Source organism: Megachile rotundata, chromosome 3, assembly GCF_050947335.1.
Source record: "Megachile rotundata isolate GNS110a chromosome 3, iyMegRotu1, whole genome shotgun sequence".
Taxonomy (NCBI): domain Eukaryota; kingdom Metazoa; phylum Arthropoda; class Insecta; order Hymenoptera; family Megachilidae; genus Megachile; species Megachile rotundata.
Window position 1 is genome coordinate 4,924,272 of NC_134985.1, and position 24,840 is coordinate 4,949,111.

Consider the following 24,840-nt stretch of genomic DNA (forward strand, 5'->3'; position numbering starts at 1 on the left):
TTTATAGTAATATTTAGATAAATATTCCTCTAACCTGAATTCAACTTCCATACTGAGCTTACATCATTTATTTGATACCAGGCTATATGGTATTTTGTAAGTGCGCCCATTGTTATTGTTATAAACGATGTTATCCGTAATAGATGGAGCAGATTTCTCTCTACAGCGAAGAAGGCTAAAGACTAAAAATATTATTATTTTAAAAAATATTATTATTACTGTCAAGTGTTATTTGAAAAACATCAGAACATGCTATTGTGTTATAAAACAATTTATGTCTGTTGTATCATAACAAACCGTACGTCCGTTGCGTATTAATAAAATGTGACTGTTTTCGAAAATGCGAATTGAGAGCCTTGAGATCCTCCTTCCTTTTGTAGTACAGTAACTATGTATTCTATATTACCAAATATTTCGATGTCTGAAGTTTTGCGTATATCGTGCAGGTCCTATATTGATTAACGTTTTATTTCGTGCGAAGGAGTCCGAACGTAACTAACAGTAACGTATCGGTCGGACAATCCTAATACAAGAATAAAACTTTTTTCTTTTTAATTTTTTTTATGAAACTTTTATCAACATATTTGTGACATTTTCCTGATTAAAATAAAATGAAACACTACGTAATTCGGGACATATTTATTTATAATTTAAAATATTACACGTACAGCGATGACTTTACCCCAACAAGATGCTGCAAGTAAATACAACTCGAATTACGTCGTGTTTGGTATGATTTTAATCACGAAAATGTAACAAATATAATGGGGGAAATTGTATATGAAATAGATTAGAAAATGAAAAAGTTAGCAACGCATTAGCATTGTAAACAACTGAACAAATTTTTTATTTTTGTCGATTGCCACGATAGCAGCGTCTCTTTCTTCTTCACTCGCTATCCTTCTCTGCATTGAAAACTTTTACCGTCGATTAAATTAATAAATATAATCCAAATTATATCGTATTTGGTCTCATCTTAATCAGAAAAATGTGAAAAATCTTTTCGTAAAAGTTTGGTAACGAAAAAATAAGAAATAAAAAAGTTTTATATTTGCATTGGTATTGTCTTGCGGATATTGTTACATTTCTCTGCAAGTGTATTTCGGGAGTTTTGACGCGCCACTCAGTTTCCGCCCATTTTTCGGATATAAGAAGGATTTTAGAGAAGACATGTCGGTCCCAGTAAATTCTTGAACGTTGAGTAATACAGAACCTCTGTACAAGGACTTAGTTAATTCTTGAATGTAAGTTAAACGGAATTTGTATAGGAATTCTAATTGAGTCACTAACGTCAAATCGAGAGAAATCTTTGAACGTGATCGTGTTAGATTCTCTGTCGAGTCTCTCTTGGGGCCTCGTGTGCTTGTTTTTCGTTAAAACCCACAAGGATTAAATTCTTGTTTTGCCGAAATCAAAACTAATTAACCAGTTAACTGTGATTGACGAGTATACTCGTCATGCGTATAAAGTAGTGACCATTGGCTATTTAAATTGTAATTTTTGAGAAAAACAAAACGTATTCTTAAATTTCAAGATGTTTAGAATATTTTGAGGCCAGGCCGGAATAAAACAAACGAATAAAAAGTATAAATAATTTGAGATAAACTCATGCGCCCCGCATGCACCGGCTGAAACAATCGGTTTCAGTTCACATAACGAATTTATTTATGTGCGACGACAACGTTTTTTAGATGTTAGCGTAAAAGGGGCAAAAGCAAAAGTCGGAAAGCTGATTTATGATAGGGTCCCTTCAGGGATGGTCTATTATATGCATTTAATTTTTATTGCGTTTTTCGTCTAATAAGTATGTAATATACATATGTTTAAGTTAACCAAATAAATATACATTAGTAATAAAAGTGTCAATTTTATAAAATAAACTCGTCTTTTTGATCCAATATCTTACCAGCGCAACTCTGTGATTGACGAGTATACTCGTCATCGCTCGACTTCAGCGACACAGTTAACTGGTTAAATTCTATTTAACCCTTTCGCTCCGAACCACGGATATATTCGTCATCCACATGAAAACTTGCAGAACCGAACGCCGGATATATCCGACATTCGGTTGAGTAACAGTTCAATCGCAGACAGAATAACCGCGACAAAATAACCGTCAACAAAACAACCGAATGACAAAATAACCGACGACAAAACCTAACCTAACCGACAAAATAACCGTGTTGGTTAATTATCAAATAACGGTGATTTGTCGGTTAGGTTAGGTTTTGTCGTCGGTTATTTTGTCGTTCGGTTATTTTGTCGTCAGTTATTTTGTTGCCGTTATTTTGTCTGCGGTTATTTAAGCGTGACACCCCAACATTCATATAATCACTTTCTACTCTATATTATGTATTATTTCTTCACTTTTTTTAATTATTAATGAGACTTTTTTACCCGTTAAATAAGTTTATATCTTACGGAGATATTATAAGTTTTAAAGAAAAATCCCTTTTCTTCCAAAATACACTATCCACGCGCAATGTGCACACTTTCGGCGGAAGTCCCGTTCAGGAGTGGCACTACGGCGGACTGAATCGCCGTAGCGAAAGGGTTAAAGTATTATTTAAACTCTTGTAAATTAGAGTGAACCTTTAATCGAGAAATACATTTAACACATGTGAAACCCGGTTTTTGGAGAATATATTCAATTGTTCATTTCATATTTTTATTTTCCCTCATTTAATTATAATCACATTCTAAAAAACCACTTCAAAAACACCTAATACTCTTGGTGTTCGACAGCTACTGACATGAGCGAATCCATGCACTATTGCTCTTGATCTACTGCACCCGAAAACCTCTCCAATTTGCCACCGATAAACTGAATCTATTTAGTTGATATCTAATATTCTAGGTCTTTCTTATAAAACTTTGTTTCTATGTGTAACATGCAAAAAACTATCGTGAACATAGCAATTAGTACGTGAAATAAACTTAATAACCCATACCTGTGAAATTACGGATACCCAAGTACCGAGGCTGACAATGCTATTTTGCAAGATTCGAAGTTTTTTACTTGTGTACGGCCAAAGTCCTATCATCGACAGAAAGAACATACACCACTTGTAATAGCTATTTATTTCTACCATCACGTGCAATGGCTCAAATACTTCTGATCTTCAAGACACCAATGCACTCTCCATTACACTTCACTCTTTGCAAATATTACCTCTTCGGAAGATTTTCAAGCGAAATATATGAAGTGAATGATATCAAGTGAAATAAAAATTCTTTCCATGCAACAGAGTGATTGACAGGTTGTACGACTGTGGAGTTACTTATTCATACGAAGGTAGGGTGCGAGTAACGCGATGCGTGGCTGTATCGTGGTGGTATAATAGTGTCATGATGAAAATAATAGGGTAGAAGAAAAGGCGAAAGAAGAAAATTTTCTGAGCAAAGTTAAATCATTATATTTTTATGCAATACAAGTTTACGAGGAAGCATACTATTCGATTGTTCTCAGACGGTTTATGTCCGCCGAATAATATTAGTTTTTTATACATCTGCGAAATGAGAGTCCATGGGAGACGATAATTATTGATACTCTGCAGTCGATTTGTTTTCTTCGAAAGGAGAACACCTGGTGAGAAACAGAACGATATCAGTAGTGGTATATCAGTGTACATTGCCTTCAGTATCAGATATGGTAGATTTGTTGCGTGTGTATATCATGGGATACATTAAACTATGATATTATATCCACAGTGATATTAATTGTCACTGTCACATCAGTGATTCTCATATCTAGGAATTTAGGGATATAGAAATCAAGTGATTTGGAAAGATTTGGAAGTTGGAGATTTAAAGTTCTAAAATGATGTTATCCCAAATGATCTATTCTATAATGAAGATCGAAAACTGTAGTCAGAAGCCAGCACGAAACATGGTATATCACATTATTACATCATAGTCTCATTTGGCTTATTAGTAGATCTTATAGTAATAGTATAGATGTATGTTATACCTGGCAAATAAGAACCCTATTAATTGATCGGTACAGAAAATAATATTCTTTCTTTTACTATAACAAAATCAATAAAATTTCACGGCCGAGGAAAACATGCAATGTTATCCTTGTGTGTTTTTTCGTATAATAGAGCTGCACTTATGTTCGAACATCTTGCAAAACAGATGGTCTTTTAGGAGTTGTTTACACTATGCTAGTAACTCGTGCTAATAGAATTGTCAGTACGTAGTCGAATTTTTATATTCCTTCGCCTTTCTCCACCATGAAATCATTTTCTCTTTTCAACGACAGGCATGATACAAACAAAGTAAGAAACGTAAAAATTTGACTACGTAATGGTGTTGGTAATGTTACTAGCACGAGTTATTAGCATGGCATATACGACCCCTTACAACGTTATGGAAATTTAATGTCGTTCAACTTTCTCTCCGTGTGTGGCTGCTATATCACTCGGTTCCCTCTATTGCTGTATTTTGCTCGCTTATTGTAGTCCTGTTTTGCGCAACAAGTTGTTGCCTATCTCAACTAGCGACGAAGCTGCTTCATACATATAACATTTCGCTGGAAATAACATGCTCTAGGCATGTGAGAGACAATTAACGCAAGAGTATTCGCTATTGTGAACAATCTTTCATAGGGAATTGTTTGTGTACAGTCGCGAACTCGCATGGTGAGAAAAGAATTAATCAGGTTACTAATTGATCGCAGTGCTCGACAGCAACTTAATGTCGCGAGGACGAATTTAGAGTGATGTGAAAGAAATGGTGAATTGTAAAAACTTAACACTTAGTTTATTTTAACCTAACTCTTGATGATGAATTTTACAGATGTGTTTAGGTTGGTGTTTGAATTTGTTCTGCCATTGCTTCGTTTTTCCTTAAAAAGGAAAGCTTTTTGAAATAAGAATCGATAGAGGAATGGCAGGAAAAGTAGGAAGGAACTATGCAAAAGAGGGAAATTTTTAGTTGTGATTAGGTTAGGAGTCCTGGAAATTAGCACAGGTGGAGGAAGGAAGTGAGGGCCGGAAACTGGCAATAGGGATAACAAGGGAAACGTTATGTTTAGAGTTTTTCCAGAAATTTTATTATAGGTCTGTAACGGACTGCGAACTTGGATTAGGAGTGACGGTTTCGGTCTTGGTTTATGATGGATGATAAAGTGCGGTTTATTGCCTTTTTCTGAATCTCAATGTTTATGAGTTTGTAACGACTCTGGAACCTACGTTTAGATGGAACAAGCGCTAGGAAGGTAAAGAGCGGCTTTTTAACCGACTTCGAAAAAGGAGGAGGTTACTCAATTCGATCAGTATATTTTTTTTTCTATGTATGTTCGCCGATTACGCCTAGCTGGGTGGACCGATCGGAACGAAACCTTTTGCATCTGGTAGGTTCTGACTCCCCATTGGTACCATTATCAAAAAATTTTTCATTTCTTAATTGCAAAGTGTTGTTATTGCAAAAAACCCGGCAACTTTTGAAATAAACTTTTCTCGATTTTAGTGTGCTTTTAATATCTTATCAGGGACATGATTCTGAACAATTTTGTTCATATACAAATTTCGCGGAAAGGTTTAGTTTTCGAGATATTTGCGAAAAAAAAAAAATTGAAAACCGAATATTCATGTTGTCTTTTACTTAATTATGTTCATGGCATTTACGCAGACAAAAAAAAAAGCCCAGAAGAACTGTCTCACAGTATCCTATACAATTCTCCCCATTCCACTAAAAAGCGTGAAATAAAATAATTTTAAGAAAAAAAATACGCCAACTTCGAAATGCACTAAAAAGTATAAAATAATTTCTATTTCCTAATGAAGTAATTTCTATTTGATTCAATCATACAATTACAGATATGAATGAAACCTATTTACTAGATAAGTAGTATATTAAATACACTTCAACTTTTTCGGAGGCGGCGCAAAATTAAAAGATTATCTTGAACATGTCAACCTTTGGACAGCCGAACATAGGCAAAGCTTGTATAGCTATTTTTTTTCTATACATATAACTCGACAGCACGCTGCGAAGTAGGTGTTAGTGCGTGTAGAATGTAACTATGGTCTATCTAGATTCATAGAGTATGCGACGGAAAGACTCGATCGCCACATATTCTATGAAGATAGAGCCTATCTGCCGCAAATTTGGTAATTCGGGTGTCGTGGGCTCCGTTTATAGGTTCTTAGATCCATGGCTTCCACATGCGAACGAAGTCGATTCAATTTCATTTATGCCAGAAACGTTGCGAAATGAAGATGTAGTCGTTACATTTACGTATATTACCAGATATATCTATAATGGTTCGTATTCCTTCTCAGGGTTTATTAATTTCCAATACGTCATACCACAATCAACTGGTTATTGGCAGCAACGTTTACTGAGGTATTTTTAATTATGCGCCGCCTCCGAAAAGGTTGAAATGTATTTAATATACTACCTAACGAGTAAATAGGTTTCATTCATATCTGTTATGTAATTGCATGATTGAATGAAATGGAAATTACTTTATTAGCAAATAGAAATTATTTTATGCTTTTTAGTGCTTTTCGAAGTCGGCGTATTTTTTTTCTTAAAATTATTTTATTTCACGCTTTTTAGTGGAATGGGGAGAATTGTATAGGATACTGTGAGACATTTCTTACATAACAATACCAAAGAATAGGATTTTGCAATAACAATAGTTATTATACATGTATACTGATTTTCGGCCGACAAGACGTGTTTGTAGAAACAGTAAAAAATCGGCGACTGCATGTTGACTCATACACCACCAGAGGCACGGAGGCATACGTGGAATTCAATATATGTATTAGTAACAATAGTTTTTCGCTAATAACTTGAAAACTAAAGCTTCCCCTTAATAGCAGATAAGGAAAAAGTTGTTCAGAATCGTGCCCCTGATAACATATTAAAAGGACATTAAAATCGTCCAAAGTTGATTTCAAAACTTTTCAACAATTTTTCGCTAATATCTCGAAAAGTAAAGCTTTCCGCGAAATTTGTATATGAACAAAATTGTTCAGAATCATGTCCGTGATAAGATATTAAAAGCGCACTAACATCGACAAAAGTTTATTTCAAAAGTTGCCGGTTTTTTTGCAATAACAATACTTTGCAATTAAAAAATGAAAAATTTTTTGATAATGGTACCAATGGGGTGTCAGAACCTACCAGATGCAAAAGGTTTCGTTCCGATCGGTCCATCCAGCTAGGCGGAATCGGCGGGCACACTTAGAAAAGAATAATAATAAAAAAAATTATATACTGATCGAATTGAGTAACCTCCTTTTTCGAAGTCGGTCAAAAATGTCCTTTCCGATATAAGCAAAAATGTTATCCCCACCACTGGGGGGAGACCCCTCGAGACGCCCGAGGTTCGCTCGCCGGGAAATGTAACGTGACCCGGGTATTAGTGTATCCGTGAGACAATACCAATGCAAATATAAAACTTTTTTATTTTTGACTTTTTCGTTATCAAACTTTTACCAATTAATTCTTGACATTTTTCCGAATAAAATAAGACCAAACACGATATAATTTGGACAATATTTACTGGTGTAATTGACGATAAAAGTTTCTCACGTCGAAGAGGGTAGCGAGTCAAAAAGAAAGAGACGCTACGATCGTGGCAGTCGGCAAAGATCAAAAGTCTGTTCGATTGTTTGCAATACTTGAGCATTGCTAATTTTTTTATTTTTCATCCATTTTTTATATAACTTTTTCCATCATATTCGTGACGTTTTCCTGATTAAAATGAGACCAAACACGATGTAATTTGAGTTATATTTACTTGCAATATCTTATTAGAGTAAAATCATCGATGTATGCGTAACACTTGAAATTACAAGTAAATATGTCCCGAAGTATGTCGTGTTTGGTCTCATTTTAATGAGAAAAATGTTACAAATATGATGGAAAAAATTTCAACAAAAAAAAGTCGAAAATAAAGAAGTTTTAATTCTTGCATTAGGAGTGTCCTTCTAGTAGGTCACTGTTTGTTTACGTTCAGTCTCCTTCGTTCGAAATGTAGCACCTTTACGATATACGCAAACGGCGACCATGATATGTATTTTTCTCTTCTGTCCTTTCCTACGTTCGGCAAGACATCAAGCAATGTAGGACCTGTACGATATAAGCACAACTTCACTCCCGAAAGATTTGCTTATATAGAATATCCACTGTACATGTACGCAAAACCTCAGACCCGAAAGATTTGCTTACATAGAATATCCACTGTATCTATTACATATTGTTTAATTTGTCAAGTTCTATTATTTCTATTATTATTATTATTTCAAAAGCTATTTAATTCTTTATTCTAATTAATCATTTATAATCTATATACTTTTCTTTATTTTGTTGTTATTGTTATTTGTTAGTTTCATTTCTTATCGTTTTATTGAATAAACCTTATTGTTGAAAGATATTGACCTGTGGATTTTACTCCTTAACCGCACACCACACGAATCCCACAATCTTTATTTGCAAAATGAGTCGTTCAGGGGGGTAAAAGCCGCTCTTTACCTTTCTAGCGCTTGTAACAAACTGAACCTAGGTTCCAGGGTCGTTACACGTGTAGCAGATTAGGGCTTGTGTAAAGGTAATAATTTAAGTACTTAACTGAACTGTTTGATATCGACTTACTAAAAAAACTCCCGAAATATTAGTCTACACTCTACACTATACCAGTAAGCGCTACCAGCAGCGTTGCCAGCAAATAGTCAAATTTTCGTATTTCTTGCTTTGCTTGTGACGAGTCTGTCGTTGGAGAAAGAAATTATTTTTTTCTTGCTAACCACAAGTTTGGTGCAGGTAAAGAAAGAAACGCGAAATTTCGACAGTCCCGTAGTGATTATACTGATGCGCAAGACGCTCTGCTGGGAAGGTTGCAATCGGTCCGCTTTGGCGTACTGTGACCTATGATAATGTGCCGCAAAAGCTTATATTCCGCCACAAAATTGCAGGAGGCTCTGTGTAGCTCCAGAATTCTCTCAGATCGTCGCTTCGTAATTTCCAAGGGACGGAAGATCTGCAAAACTCTAGTGTGGAGTTAGCCTTGCAAGGAAGATGTTCAACTAATCAGAGTATGAACTTTTAAAGTACGGTGGTAAGCTGAAAGGAAATAGTCTTAGCACTCTTGTTTGACCGGGGAGAGTCGATCGACATCAGGTACTTTTTCCAGTTCAAAAACTTTACACGAGTTGATCCAAATTCTCCTTAGCAGAAGTGCATTGGGAATAAAATCGGATGAATTGGCGGAGATCCCCTGAGTTGACACTGTTTCGGTGCGTATCCAGCTGATCTTAGGTTTTGGACGATCGGGAATTCCGGGTCTCTTCAGTAAACTCTATCCAGCAGTATGAAGTTGTGAAAATCCGTAACCATGTATATGCTGAAAGTAAGTATATATCACACAGACCGTGGGAAGGAGGAAACCATCAATCTGACCCGTCCCCTAATGTTCCAGGTTAGGGTATTGGCGATAAAATTCGGAGAAACCTAAGCACGGAATGTCTAGTGTTAGGCCAGACACCAATTCTTCCGTCATTAACGAGGTCTGTCTTTCAGAATTCACCAAAGCACACACTGGAATTAGCTGAACGGCAAGCTGTGGACATACAGTGGCGGCCATATACTTACGTACACTTACTAGAATCAAATATTATTTCCTCTACACTTATACGTTACACGAATATATGAAAATCAATTATATTTTTTATAGGTTTACAATATGCATAATAAGATTTCAAAATATCTTTCTTTAATTTGCTATAATTAAAAAGTTTTTCGTATTTTTATGACAAAGTGTCAAGTTTTCTGCGGACACATACTTAAGTACACATCGAAACACCTATATTTTCACATGTTTATTTAACTTATAATTATAATACATTAATATTTCGTATGTAGACCCTTATTTTTTATAACTGCGGCACACCTTCGCGGCATGGATTCGATAAGTCGAGACATCTGCTGGCGGGTATCAAATTCCATGCTTCCTGTACAATAGTGTGCAATTCATCAATATTTTTGGGTTTCTGCTTTTGTACATGTTTGTCAACATCAATCCACAGCATCTCGATTGGATTTAGATCCGGAGATTGTGCTGGCCAGTTCATTACGCGAATATTATTGTCACTCAAAAATGTCTTGACAACTTTAGCGGAATGTTTTGGATCATTATCTGCTTGGTAGACCCATTCCTGTGGCATGTATTCTTCGGCGAATGGTAGTAATACGTTTTTTACAATATCCAAATATGCGTATCTGTCCATGATTCCAGTTATGCGATGAATAGGACCAGTACCTCTTACTGTCATAGCTCCTCAAACGAGTACCGACCCACCACCACCTTTTACAGTCGGTTTAATACAATTTTTATGAAATTCTTCTCCTTTACGACGTCTCACGTATACTTTGCCATCAGATCCAAATCGATTAAATTTCGATTCATCTGTAAAAATTACTCTGGACCACTGCTGAGGTGTCCAGTTTAAATGGTCTTTCGCAAAAGCAATCCTAGCCCGACGATTTTTTTCTGAAATGAGCGGTTTCTTTCTGGCAACGCGTCCGTATAGTTGAAACTCATTAAGTCTTCGCTGGACAGTTCTAACACTTATTTTTTTATGGAGATCTGCTGCTATTTCTTTGTGGATGGCAACTGCAGTTTTGAATCTGTCCGCTTCAGATAATCAGTGAATCTTGCGATCTGTTCTTTGGTCAGTTTTTCGAGGTCTCGCTTTACGAGGAACGTTGTCTGGTGTTCCATGAAGGGTAATATGTTGTATAGCTTGATGGCAAGCCATAACAGAAATCTCTAATTTCTCGGAAATCTTTCGGTACGACATTCCATCCTTCCGAAGCTGTTGCACCAATCGCCGTTGTTCTGGCGTGATATTTTTTCCTTTACTCATTGCAGCACTATTATAATACGTCTAACTGCAAACACTGCCCATTAAATACTGGTAAATATTGTTTACAATTGGCGTAGCTGTACGAAACAAAAGCGTACGTAAGTAATTGTCCGCTGCAAAACCGACAGAACAAAAGAAAACATTTACGAAGTACTCATTTTTTTTAAATAAGCCAAAGCTCTACTGTAAATATGAACATCAGGGTTCAAGATTCTTAGAAATTAATTGTTCATACCACTATCTGAGCTTTGTAGAAATATATCAGATTTTAAAGTTAAAATATGAGGTGTACGTAAGTATATGGCCGCCACTGTATGAGCGAGCACAGTCCGAATGTACCGTCCATCGTGACTTCCTGCGAGGGAGGGCGCTTTGCACCGCAGCACATGCTGTGTTCGTGAAGGCATCATGGATTACTGTGTGATGCTTCTTGAAACACTATCGATAATGCTTAGGTGAGGAACGATTTTCAATGGAATGCTTGTCTATGCAACTCAGGCACTGTTTGAACGACAAGATGGAGCTTTATTTTCGTAGGAGACTTCTTGGCGAACGGATCGCACTAAAGTACTGGAGGCAACCTACGAATTAGCGTGTAGTAGACTGCTCCAGGTTCCGGACTACACTATGAAAGGCCTGCGGTCCCAGTTCATCTCGCCCTAGAATGATCATACAACATTATTTTGAATTATTTTAGTCGTTATTCAACTGGAGATTAATACAAGAGCTTCCTATTAAATAATTACACTGTGCCAGCGCAAAGACACTTGTTCATGACTACACTCAGTTTTTTCGCTTGACCCCGCCACTCCCGCGCTTGGACATGTGCTAGTCTCGTGCTCCAATTGGTCGAAGTTTTTCGTTAATTATTGAAAAACTAAGTTTCAAACTTCATTTTTGCAAAGAAAAAGTTGTTAAAAATCATCTTAACTACAACACCTTTGCGGGAGTTACACTACCTCTACGATATTCTGTATACAGATTTCTGGGATATCGTATGAGCGAAAGATAATTTCTTGGAAAACTCATTTGAAACTGTGACTTCTAATTCTTTACATATAATGATGTTGGTTTGCAGTCTATTGAAAGTTAAAGATATGACTATTACAGTATTATAATTATTCAATAAAAGCAAGTTTTTTAGGACTGAACTTTTGCTTATCGAGAACGTATTAGGACGAGTGGCCACCAGGCCCGCCGGCCTCTCTCCTCCGCCCTGACAACCCCTCGCCACAGGGTGTATGGAAGGGTGTATGTGTTTTTTTTATATATATCATTTTTATTCGCCCCCCCCCCCTCCCCTCCCCCTCCTCGCACCTTCACGCGAGTCCACCACCAGGACAAGAAGAGGAATCCGTGGCCCCGGTCATGAGAAAACCCCAACCTGAGAGACGGAGGCGCGGGATGGAGACCGAGAGCCAAAGCCGCTTACTGACCGGTCACCGAGCCACCCGTCAACCTCCGCGGGAGCGACCGGCAGCCAACACCGAGGGACGCCAGGACCTGGCCAGAACGACGATGACATGGCCATTCCCTGGCGCCGAAATCCTCGGGGAGGGGAAACTCCGCGCACCGAGGACCCAAACCACGGATAAGGAGGACAGGAGTCAGCGAGCCGCGAAGAAAGCCTCGCGCGCGACTAATATAATCCAGATTTTTTTGTTTTGTTCATACGATTTTCTGTGTGTCTGTCTTCCTTCCGGTTTTTCTCTTTCCTTCGTTTTGTATGCGATTGTGTGTGGGAGTCTGCCGCTACTGACATCGACGTCCACGGAGTGGGAACGATTATCCAATTAGAAAAAAAGGTATGACTTTTGCCTCCTACAGGAGTATTAACGTACGTGTGTGAGTGTGTGTGCGTGTGGGTGGTCCCTGGCGATAGGACCACCAGCCCCGGCGACGAGGACCCTAAGGACCGTATTCGCGGATTATTTTCTTCCCGTTTTGTTTCCTTTTACCGTTTTCCACGTTCCCAGGCCGCTAATCCTGGTCCGAGTTTCTTTTCTTTGTATTTTATGTCTGGGGCTAGCGTCCCCCCTATTGTCCACGACCCTAAAAGGGCGTGCTCCCGTTGTGCTCCAAAGTTTTCCGCCGTTTTCATTGCTGTACTTCTCACGCGTACCGTGAACCCCCGTGTCGCGATACCCTTTTTCGCAATTAGCGATCGCGACCCGATTCCCTACCGAACTTTGTACCGCGAGAGGCTCGTTTCCGTTATTTTCGAAGGGCCCACTTCGGCCCGAAATAAAGTAGAACTTTTCACAGATACTCGCGAATTCTCTATTCCTTTTCTGTCCCCCTCTGAGTACCGCTCCCAGAAAAGCAGTCGGAAGGGTGATTCCCCCGGACGCGTGCGTTTGCACTGGCGCCCCACTAAAGAAATCGTCCGTGGATGTGCGTATCGGAAGTGGAGGACCGCTTTCCCTGGTTGTCCTCCACCTCAGGGACCTTTTCTTCCGTCCCCTCACCGATCCGTTACAATATACATCCTGAGAAGTCTATCGATATACACGAAAGATGTAAATATACGTCTCTAGATGTTCATCGATATATACAAGAGACGTAAATATACGCCCATTACGTCTTATTGAAAGGCATTTTCCCAGCACATATTTAAATCCGTCTTGTAAAAAAAGATCCTGCCCGAAAATGTGCAGTATGCAGTAACCACAAAATTCGTCGAGAAACTAGGTATAAATGCAAAGAATGTGATGTAGCTTTATGTGTTGATCCATGCTTTAGGATATACCACACAGAACTGGATTATTAAATTTTTTCTATTATATTCTTACTATCTTTATTCGTTCATAATGTAAAGTTGTTTGTCATTCTTTTTTCCCTTTTATGTTTTATTTTACATTTAATTAGCTGTTATTGAAGACATCTGTAAGTTAAGTTATGTAAACTCAACATAGCATAAAAGGCTACATAAAAAAAATCAATAATAGATATATTTAATTCATTTGCAATGATTGTTTTTTAAGTCCTACGAATAGTATCAAATTTCCGGATATTGTTATGGTCACTGGTCTGCGCCGCAGTGAAAGGGTTAAGTCGTATGCGAGGTCTTCTTGTATTGCTTTGGGTCCCGTGGTATAAAACAACCGATCATAATATCTGAGCGCGCGTCTCACCTACCTAAAACGGAGGTACCTCGCGTCTTTTCCAGCTTTCAGCTGTGTAGGTTTTCGAGGCTCCACCGTTCTGAAGGATTATTTTAAGGGGGAAGCATCAAAGAATATGACTATAAATTTTTTTAATTTAAACCCGTTACGCCTCTTATTGAAAAACTCGCAAAAAAGAATATGCAACATTTTATCAGAAATTGATGGAATTTTAAAAAATATTTAAAAATAACCCAATCCTTTATGAATAAAACAAACTAAAAATGAGCTAAATCGGTTGAGTAGTGTCTGAGAAAAAAATTCGTAAGTGAAATAGGGGCAAAAATTGAAAACTTTGAAGACTTGTTATTCCTTAACAAATTCGAAACCGGTAAAATTAAACCCCCCTAATTTCACATGAACTACAACATATTTTGATTAAAGCAAAATCGCAAATGGTGACGTCCAAATGTGGTCGATTTGGCGTGGAATGACCCATTTACAAACTAACAAATTGTTTATTTTCTAAATTTTCAGATTTAAATATTTGAAGTATATAAATTCCTATATTTTCAAATTTATAAATTGTCATGAATAAGGAACAATTTGTTGCGTATGTAGTGGTGTTCTCAATTTTTTCTAAGTATGAAGCAAGTGCTAACTTTGCCTTTCTATGTTATTCGTATCTATTCGTGTGACGTTACACAAATTCTGTCTTAAAACTATCGTTCTGATTTTTATATGTGTTTGACTGTGGACGTGGAATTAAGATGAGGAAATGTCGTTATTCAATCATGAGTTGTAAGTGATGACGAGGGTTGTTCTGCCCTTTCCTTTGGGTACGTCTTGTGGAAAAACTCAAGTTCGCGTGCAGGTAGTATATACCGTTTGAATATTTGTGCCTATAGTTTTATATATATATCCATTACCGACGATTATAGAAAGGAAGTTGTTGAGATTTCTCAACGCATGACAGTTTGTATGTTTATGTGTGTATGGTACGTAAAGTTCGGCACCTAAGTCGCGGTAGTCTTCGTCTTTTGTCTCTTCTTTCTTGTGTTCTAACGTAATGTGCGCCATGTGGGTTTTACTTTTTGTATATAGTAATCCCCCCTATAACACGGTGTATGAGTTCCGCGTTATAGGAAATCGCGTAGTACGAGTATTCTCGTATAACGCGCTCGTATGACCTCGTATAACGCGTTATGTACACTCCCGGACAAAATGATAGGACATGTGTGCTATCTTTAATTTCTTGAAAACTACATAGAATTTTTTAATGTAATACATACCATTCTAATTGTTACATGGCAGAGAGAAGGAACTTCTTAGTAAATATGGTTGACCTTGCTAGGTTTTTGAGCAAGCAGAAGAAATATACAAATAGTGTCGGCGAAATGATAGCACATTCACAGAATTTATACATATATTTTCATAAAAAAGAAAGTTACATTGCAATTAATACAAATTTAATAATGATATGATAATAATAATAATCCGCCTTTATTTTCTATTACTTCGAGTACCCGCTTTGCTAAGGATTTGTATATGTGGAGATTTGCGTCGCGCTTTGTATTATTCGCGCCATTTATGTTCTATTGTTTTGTATGAAATAGATATAATATTCGAGTTGGCAGCAGTGGGAGACAAAAGAATAAAAAGTGGAGTCTTGATCGTGGCGAGGCGCGTGGTGCGATGCACACGTGCATTTTGTAATCCGTAAAGATTAAAATTATATTACAAGTTAAATATATATTAATTAAATAAAATAATTTTAAGAAAAAAAATACGCCGACTTCGAAATGCACTAAAAAGTATAAAATAATTTCTATTTCCTAATGAAGTAATTTGTATTTCATTCAATCATACAATTACGTAACAGATATGAATAAAACCTATTTACTCGTTAGGTAGTACATTAAATACATTTCAACCTTTTCGGAGGCGGCGCAAAATTAAACGTTTACTGAAGTATTTTTAATTATGCGCCGCCTCCGAAAAGGTTGAAATGTATTTAATATACTACCTAACGAGTAAATAGGTTTCATTCATATCTGTTACGTAATTGTATGATTGAATGAAATACAAATTACTTCATTAGGAAATAGAAATTATTTTATACTTTTTAGTGCATTTCGAAGTCGGCGTATCTTTTTTCTTAAAATTATTTTATTTCACTCTTTTTATCGGCCGACAAGACGTGTTTGTAGAAACAGTAGAAAATCGGTGACTGCATGTTGACTCATACACCACCAGAGACACGGAGGCATACGTAGAATTCAATATTTAGTAACAATAGCTTTTCGCTAATAACTCGAAAACTAAAGCTTCCCCTTAATTGCGGATAAGGAAAAAGTTGTCCAGAATCGTGCCCCTGATAACATATTAAAAGGACATTAAAATCGTCCAAAGTTGATTTCAAAAATTTTCAACAATTTTTCACTAATATCTCGAAAACTAAAGCTTTCCGCGAAATTTGTATATGAACAAAATTGTTCAGAATCATGTCCGTGATGAGATATTAAAAGCGCACTAAAATCGAGAAAAGTTTATTTCAAAAGTTGCCGGTTTTTTTGCAATAACAACACTTTGCAATTAAAAACTGAAAAATTTTTTGATAATGGTACCAATGGGGAGTCAGAACCTACCAGATGCAAAAGGTTTCGTTCCGATCGGTGCATCCAGCTAGGCGTAATCGGCGGGCACACATAGAAAATAATAAAAATAAAAAAAAAAAAAAAATATACTGATCGAATTGAGTAACCTCCTCCTTTTTCGAAGTCGGTTAAAAATACGTTTCTAGGTATGGAAATTAAATTATTTGAGAAAGAAATAACGATTTCTCAGGAAGAATACATTAAGACGTTATTGAAATACTGATCGAATTGAGTAACCTCCTCCTTTTTCGAAGTCGGTTAAAAAAATATGGGATGTCGGATTGCAAACCGGTGACCACACCTATAGTTCCAGGACAAGATAAAGAGCCTGATCCGTCTGATGAGGTCATTGACATAAAGATCTACCAAGAATTAATTGGGGAGTTACTTTATTTAAGTAGTAGAACCAGACCAGACATTGCATTCGCGACAAGTTACCTGTCACAATTTAATGCTCGTCCAGAAAAGCGTCACTACATGATGGGAAAAAGAATATTGCGTTACCTATCGAATACCTTAAATTATAAGTTGCGTTATGATCGAGAACAAGGCGAACTTAATGGAAGTAGTGATGCCAGTTGGGGAAATGGAGTTAAAATGAAGTCTTTCTCAGGTGGGGTAATACAATTAGGAAAATCTCTTATAACATGGCATTGTCATAAACAGAAATGCGTAGCAGATTCTACGTGTGAAGCAGAACTATTTGCGATTCATGATGTAACTAAAAATGTAAAATGGCTAACTGGGTTGTTATCCGAACTTGGTTTTGAAACCCTATGTAAACCACCTGTACGTATCGCAAGCGACAGTCAATCAGCAATCGATGTACTTAAAGAAGCGAAATCATCTCGTAGACTGCGACATGTCTTGTTAAAGATTCAATTTATCAAAGATGAAGTTGTCAAAGGACGTGTCCATGTGTTCTATACTAATACAGAATTAATGAAAGCGGATTTTCTTACCAAAGCGGTGACTAAAGAAAAACTCGTGTGGAGTTGTAATCAAATAGGTTTATATTAATTATATGTACTGCGAAAAATAGAAAGCTCTACGCAGGTGGAGAATTGTGGAGACTTGCGTCGTGCTTTGTATTATTCGCGCCATTTATGTTCTATTGTTTTGTATGAAATAGATATAATATTCGAGTTGGCAGCAGTGGGAGACAAAAGAATAAAAAGTGGAGTCTTGATCGTGGCGAGGCGCGTGGTGCGATGCACACGTGCATTTTGTAATCCGTAAAGATTAAAATTATATTACAAGTTAAATATATTTTAATTAAAAAACCCAACAGTATAACAGTATAACCCAACAGTTAATTGTATTTTGTGGCAAATTATCCCAATCTATCTTAACACTTTATTTACCGCTAGCCTATTAATCGGCTTTTTGATTTCCAACGCTTATCGACCGGTAGCCTATTTATCGGCTTTTAATTGCCAACGCTTATCGACCGCTAGCCTATTAACACGTTGAGTGCCACGCGTTTTTTTAAGGAAATCCCAGTCAGGCCACGCACGCCGCCTAGAAGCGCGCTGGTATCGTGGTACAGCAATGCCTTTTATGCTTACCATGTTTTAATAAAATCCATTAATAATAGAATCCCGTATTAAATAAAAATTAAGTGGACTTTAAATAAATCTTAGGTAACAACTTAAAACAATGTAAATTTTGTAGTTTATGTCATATTTTACACTGTCAGTCACCGGTGACTGACGCGGCCTGAACGGAAAGTTCAGTGTCAGTCACCGATGACTGACGTGGCACTCAACGTGTTAATAGGCTTTTCGATTGCCAATGCTTGTCGAAAAATTGAATTACTGTTACCTTGAATTTATTTTATGAATCTTAGTTTATACGGCCCTTTATTATATAAAATAAATGCAAAATAAAGTATAAATATTAATAAAATAACATTCCTTTGAAACAAAAGGAATAAGCACAACACAATAAATAGCGAAAATTTAGCCGGTACTGGGAGTAAGTGCGCGCGCGACTCAGCCGGTACTTAGTGACTCGCAGCCTCAAAAACGACCGGTCAATAAAGTGTTAATAGCTTCTTTTAATTGTTTAATATTATCATACTGTTTTCCATTCTTATATACAGCACGTGCTAGTTCTCCCCAATAATTTTCAATAATATTCAGGTCCAGGGAGCGTGCGGGCAACGATAAAACCGATACGTTTTCTCTTTGAAAAAATTATTCTTCGACTTTAATTCGGAGAATTGCAGCATTGCCATGTTAAAAAATAAATTTATCAGTGGTAATTCGTAGTGCGTGTTCATTACTTTGTTTTGAGATTAAATTTATATATTTTCGATAATTCATTTTTCCTTGAAGAAAATGTACATTTGTTTTGCCTTTGTATCCATTCCGTTTAAATTCCAGCCCAAATCATTACACCACCCCCACCCATTTGTCTTCGAAGAAATGGAAATGAATTTTTTTTTACTGACATTTTCATTTTATTACCATGATTTAAAAAAAGAAAGATTAGTAAAAAAACAAAGACAACAAATTAAAGATAGCACACATGTGCTATCATTTTGTCCGGGAGTATATGTGAAATGGATTCATGTTTATCTTTTCTCGTTAAGGAAGGTTTAAATCGAATATTAAGGAAAAACTATGTTATGAACGAAATATGTGCGTTTTATTAAAATCAAATTAAGAACATTTTAAATAAAAAACTTATACGTATGTAACTAAAAAACAGTTATTTTCAAATAGATCAAATAATTCCAAAATAGTTTTATTACATGTTTATTCGCTGTCGGAGCTATCTGAAATAACGTTCCACGAACATCTTTTTTTAGTAGAATGTTCAAAAGTTTCACTTTTCGAATTTTTATTATTTTCTTTACTTAAGAGCATATCTTCTTGTTCGTCAAGAAAACAAAACAATATTAATTTAGAAAAGAAAAACGCAACATGGATATAAAGCGCGAAAAACAAATAGCCTCAACAAGATATAATCAATGTTCTTACAATTCAAAAACTAGAAACACAAATTGAATACAATAATTTAATTTAATTTTAGAAGAACACAATTGATACAACGTGCAAACGTACACGAAATTGATTGTGAACTGTCAAATTATAAATTTCGCGGTACAGAAATATAACGTGGGAATCCCCGCTTATATGGGAAGAAACACGTGTTATACGAGGGACATGAAATCGCGTTGTATGAAAACGCGTTATAAGAGTACCGTGTTATAGGGCGATTACTGTATATAATAACGAAATAGTTCAGTAAATACAAAAGTGAATATTATTTCTATTCAACCCATAATTCTAACAAGTTATGGGCCCAGTAATGTTGATAAGAAAAAAGAGTAAAAAGGTTGGGTTGACCACGTGCGTTGTGTATAAAGAAAAAATAGTATTCTCGTAAAGAGGTTTGGTTAACCATGTGCGTCGCATATAAAGATAACTTTAAATTTGGTGACAGTTGAAACTTTAAATAAAAGCAACTGTGACACGTAACGAATACAGGCTGAGGCATTTTTAATAAAAAATAATTGTTGGCAATATATGTCTGGTGAAAAAGTCAAGCCACAAATTGTACAGGGTGATGCAAATACGGTAGTAGCCTGTTAGGTTGTAGAATACATATTAGAGAAGATTAGACCTTAGAGAGGATTAGTTTGTAATTTTTAGGTCCTTCAGAAAACATTTGTTAATTTCAATAGCTTTTGACTCGTAGCAGAAATAGGACCCAAGGAGTCATTACATTCTAGCCAGTTTTTTCTTGATTTATTGCCAGTACATCTGGGGTCAGAACCCTTAGCCGTAGTCGTAGAGTCTTTTGTTTGCATTTTTCATTCATGTCGAGGTACTCCTTAGGTTTATTACTCGCTACGGTCATTTTGGGAAAAACCCAATTTTCTCTATGTCACTTTTTTGTCCCTTCTACTTAATATTTGTCATCCAATAGGAACATCATTTTTGCTATCCCTTCCAAGTTTGAGGAAGTGTGAACGCCCACTCCGAGCTTTCCTGGATCGCGGAAAAGCGTCGGAGAGACAGACATTAGAAAACTTTAGATAGACATTAGACATCATTAGACATTAGACAAACTATCGACATGCAAAATACAAAGTTCAACATTCATACATTCAAGTTATACACAAGTCCGGTATCACTCACGATTTAATAAAGTTCGTTATTGTTTTAAACTCGAAGTCAACCATTCAATACAGTCCACTCCAACTTTGAGAATTGTCACAAATTCTAACGTGTCAGAGACCGCCGCTAAATATTGTCGGCACGACGACGCACATACATAGCCTATAATATTAGATGGTTAACAGAGGACAGGGAAACGAAACAATTAAAGGGATGTGTGACAATTCGTGATGCACGGTTCAAGCTGGAGTCAATACATGCTTCAAAGGGGCCTGCGAGAAAGGCCACATTATTGAGACAACTAACATTATAGAAGATGTAGGAAGAGGATAATACGAGAGAACACATCAACAAATTCTTTGATGCAGTTGATAAGTTGGGAGAAATGATAGACTTCAACCCTGATTTGTTATCGATAATGTTATTGTACAGTCTGCCTGCAAATTATGAGAACTTCAGGTGTGCCATTAGGTCTGGAGATAATTTGCCTGGTGTTGAAGCACTGAAAATAAAAATCTTAGAAGAGAGCGATGTAAGGAAACAAAGTTGCAGCACTAATGTGGTTTCAAATGCAATGTTGGTTGCAATGAAGAAGAATTAATCTGGTAGACAGAATTTTTAGAAGGGGAAAGATGATGAACAAAATAAAAGCAAACATGAAAAAGGTACGTTGAAAGGAAGTAATCCAAACTATAGCATTACGTGTTTCAGAGTAATAGAAAAGGGTACATTGGTGCAAAATATTTGCGAGAGTTCCACCAAAAGGGCATAAAAGCTTCACTGCCAATGAAGGAAATGCAAAGATGGTGGAGGAAACATTCCTTGCATAGGCTACAAGTAGAATTACACCTGGAGAAATGGAAGAAAAGTAGTATTTAGATAGTGGATGCACCACTCATTTGTGTTAAAATGAAGAATTCTTTGATGATATGATGCCAATAAATAAAAGTTTGCATTTAGCTGGTAAAAACTCCACAAATGTTAAAGGTAAAGGAAAGGTTAGAATAAGTGTTATTGATGAGAACGCCGAAAAGTTTATAAATTTTTGAAAATACCCTTCTGGTACCAGCCTTGAGGACCAATTTAGTATCAGTTGTACGAATAGTTGACAGAAGTAATTTTTAATAAGAATATTGCCACTGTAGGAGATTATGAAGGTAATGTAAAATTGATGGCAAACAAGGTTGGTAATCTTTGTTTTATAATATATTCAGAAGTACAAATGGCATAAAAGATTAGTGAAGATGATAGAAAATTACAGATGTGGCATGAACGTTTAGGCCATTTAAATGTAAGAAACCTAATAAAGGCGTTAAACTATGTAAATATAAATATAGGAGCTGGCAGTGTAATCACAGAATGTAGGATATGAGCCTTGCGTAAGTCGATAGTGTTACCGTTTAAATTGTCACATAAAAGAAACAACAATAAATTGGAAATAGTTCATAGTGACATATGTGGATGCTGTGACCTTAGATGACCCTTTTTACCAGACATTAAACATTCTGGTATAGCACGTACCAGCAGCCGTTTTACAAAACAACGTTCGGAGCCGTAAAACAGTTCATTTCTCGTACCGACTGCTTTGTACTTTGTGCTATCTGGCCAGGTATTGACGAACGGTATGTGACCAGTGAACAGAAAACCGTGTGCAATACCAGAATGTTTAATGTCTAGTAAAAAGGGTCATCTAAGGTAATTAGCTTTTCGTTAGTTCGCCTTCGCACAATTTATTGCACGGTTAAGCCTAAACGGGACAATGGGCAATCCAGGTGAATTCGAGTCTCGCAGCTATCGGCTGTCGTATAATTGATTGTTTCGAAAAATACGTGCGGACGTTTAAAGATGCCAATCAGACTCGGGGAAGTCGTTCAAACAATATGCACACTTTTGTTGATATATTGAGCCATGGGGTGGGTAAAGGCAGAGTGGTTTTTGGAGAGAAAACTATGTTTGACCTGTGAGCATTTTCGTGAGAGCTGCCGGACAGTAACCATCGAAATGTCTCTGCAAAGGACTAACGCAGAATTTTATATTTTTTATATTTACGTCGAGTGCAAAAGGAACGCGAGGTAGTCGAAGAGTTCCATGAAGATGGAACGCTAAGCATAGGAGACGTCGCTCGCCGTTTAGGGTAAGTAATGTTAATAGTATTTAAACGTTAATATTATAGTATCCTTCTTCATTTATTAATACATTTCTGTATTTTATTTCAGTGTGAATCGCTCCGCGGTACATCGAATTCTTCAAGAGAACGAGATGCACCCGTATAAGTTTATACGGCCGCATAATCTAAATTCTGAGGACTTTTCACAGCACCTGTAGTTTTCAACATGGATCTTGGGGGATTATTATTAATCACAGGAGCAGTCCAGGACAATATTAAAATAATCGGCCCCTTTCGGACACCCTCGGAGGCATCGGGAGGGACAATACCTTTTACCAGGGATTCTCCAGAAAGTGAAAGTGAAAACAAAAGTGTTTTGAAATAAAGACAGTGCAGTGACCTGTGAGTGCCACCAGCTGTGTTATAAGGTGCCAATGTCTGCGACAGGTCAACATCGGCAGGACGACCCAGGGGCAATTACCCCATCACTTTCACTCTCGACTTATTAACAAACAGGATTATTTTCAGAGTGGGTGAGTCTTATTTTAATAAATTTCCTGTAAATTAGTAGAGACGTTAATACATTTGTTAGATCTCACATTGAAACTCTTTTTTATCACAAACAGAATAAGTACTTCCTATTAAAATACGTAAATTCGTTGGCCAATATTATTGTCGGAAATAAAACAAAAAAATTTCGATATTTAATGTCACATTCCTTGTCGTTAACGAATTGCAGTATTCAATAAATTCCATTTGCATACTTTGTGTCAATTACACATAACTAATTCCGATCCTCCTTCATGAGGAATGAATAAATGAACATTACTTTTAATTATTCTGTTTGTTATTTAACTGAGTTTCGATGTAAAGGCTTCTTATTAGACGTTAAGACACTTCCGAGGAAAACTCAGTTGGCCGCGCTCGCACTCCGGCGACCGGCTCGAAGCTTTCGCTCCCGCTTCTCGGCGCGCGTAATCCCGGCGCTCTGATTGGTCCGTGTTTTTCGTTAATAACTCGAAAACGACGCTTCAAACCCGATTTTTGCAAAGGGAAATCTTGCTTAGAATCACGTCAGCTACCCCCCATTTCAGGGACCTACACGAGTTGTGAGACACCCTGTATATATATGTGACAATATATATACAGGGTGTTCAGCTACTGGTGGGCATAATTTTAGGGGGTGGTAGCTGGAGTGATTCTGAACAACTTTTTCCTTTACCAAAATGCTGGTTAAAGCGTAGTTTTTGAATTATTAATGAAAAACACTGACCAATGAGAGCGCGTATAGACCAGTCGCGCGACAGCGTGAGCGACAGCTTCGAATATGACGGCCGATCGTCGTCGTGAACAAATGTATCGATACTGTCGGTATAACGTCGGTATAACAGGAAGCTATTACGTAAAAGTTAAATCGAATAATGAATTAACATGTTAAGAATAATATTAAATTCTTCGTAATTCGTGAATGAGAAATAAACCAATTAGTTGTTGTTTATGTTAAAGATATCGATAAAACTGAAAACTTTAACACCATAGATTCTATTATATGTAAGAAGTAAGGAGAGTGTTTTTTTGTTACCCTAGTGTATATAAATACCGGCTCAGCGAGAGCGCAGAGCAGATAGCAAGGACTAGTTCAAAAGTACGAAGCGTTCGGTTAAATATTATTTGTTTCTTTCTGTATTAAATAAACATTGTTATTTTTGTTTAAATAAATAACCTTAACAGGTTATGGGCCCAGCCTATCGCGTCTTTAGTGAATATTAAGTGAATTACTAAAGGTGAAAGAGTGTTGCAAAATCCAAGATGGATGTTTCAAGTCTGAAAATTGAGAAGCTACGTGACAAAGATAATTGGCATCAATGGCGGTTCATTATTCGTACCTTGCTGGAGAATGAGGACGATCTATTGGATGTCTGTGAGGGAAAACTGATAAAACCTACAGATAGTGTACTG

The 24,840-nt window shown here is 36.7% G+C and overlaps 1 protein-coding gene across 1 annotated transcript; it reads left to right on the top strand.

Annotated features, from left to right (window-relative positions):
• Positions 1 to 16,917: 16,917 nt before the first annotated feature.
• LOC143264094 (uncharacterized) lies at positions 16,918 to 17,664 on the top strand. The gene has a single exon (XM_076529594.1). The coding sequence runs from the start codon at positions 16,918 to 16,920 to the stop codon at positions 17,662 to 17,664; it is 747 nt and encodes a 248-aa protein (XP_076385709.1).
• The last annotated feature ends 7,176 nt before the right edge of the window (positions 17,665 to 24,840 follow it).

Excerpts from the sequence above, each read along its gene's own strand:
- LOC143264094 (XM_076529594.1), top strand. The coding sequence starts at position 16,918 with ATGTCGGATTGCAAACCGGTGACCACACCTATAGTTCCAGGACAAGAT.